Source organism: Penaeus vannamei, chromosome 8, assembly GCF_042767895.1.
Source record: "Penaeus vannamei isolate JL-2024 chromosome 8, ASM4276789v1, whole genome shotgun sequence".
NCBI lineage: Eukaryota > Metazoa > Arthropoda > Malacostraca > Decapoda > Penaeidae > Penaeus > Penaeus vannamei.
The window spans coordinates 41,645,842-41,646,612 of record NC_091556.1 but is presented as its reverse complement, the minus strand read 5'-3'; the positions used below and the strand labels follow the sequence as shown (position 1 = coordinate 41,646,612).

The following is a 771-nucleotide window of genomic DNA, read 5'->3' as shown; positions in this document are numbered from 1 at the left end:
AGCTCGTGCGCCTTAAACACGCATTGTCTGGCATAATTCACCCCTTCACCTCCCTCTACTAGTTCAGACATACACCCTACCATACTCATTTCCAACCCCAGGGTGATAAATCAGCCCCTATAGCCATAAATTCCCCAAACGTTGGAAGCGCGTAGCGAGTTAGCAGAAACCGCTAGCCGGCCACGCTGCCCGCCGCCGCTCCCCGCCACGTAGGAGACGCTTAGAGGCACGCGGGACACCAAGCGGGACAGATTCAGTGAGCGCACGTCCCGATAAAAAAAGAAGAAAATATATGAAAAAACTAATAAAATAGATTAAAATAAACGTCTCCAGATGCTTATGGAAAATATTATAAGTGCGGTGTACGAGAGGAAGGCGCTGTGGGACCCGGCTCACCCCCTGCACAAGAACGCCGTCGTGCTCAAGAACCTGTGGGGGGAGATCGGCCAAGCACTGAACACGCCAGGTAAGAATTTATTTTATTTTATTTTTTTTTATTTGAATCTATTTTTGGGGCCAGACTGACCGAGGGGGATGAGAGGGGGGGGGCGGGGCAGGGGAGACTCTCAGACAGACAGACAGGCAGACCGTAGTGGGATCGCCGGCTACCCGCTCGCCGCGAACCGACACCACGTGGGAAGCCGGGAGAGGGGACGGGGGGTGGGGGTCCCTCCTGCCCCACCCCCGACCCGGTCTTGACGGGAGTTCATACTGACTATTAGGATGAATCTTTAGTTTTGTTCGTGTAATTGTTATTGTTGTTTTATATTG

The 771-nt window shown here is 52.4% G+C and overlaps 1 protein-coding gene across 1 annotated transcript in view; it reads left to right on the top strand.

The window, feature by feature from the left end:
• Positions 1–211: 211 nt before the first annotated feature.
• LOC113825584 (uncharacterized) overlaps positions 212–771 on the top strand; it is a 12,347-nt gene continuing 11,787 nt past the window's right edge. The window contains exon 1 of the mRNA XM_027378419.2: positions 212–466. Coding sequence (XP_027234220.2) covers positions 334–466 — 133 coding nt within the window. The 5' untranslated portion in view covers positions 212–333. The remainder of the gene's footprint in view (positions 467–771) is intronic.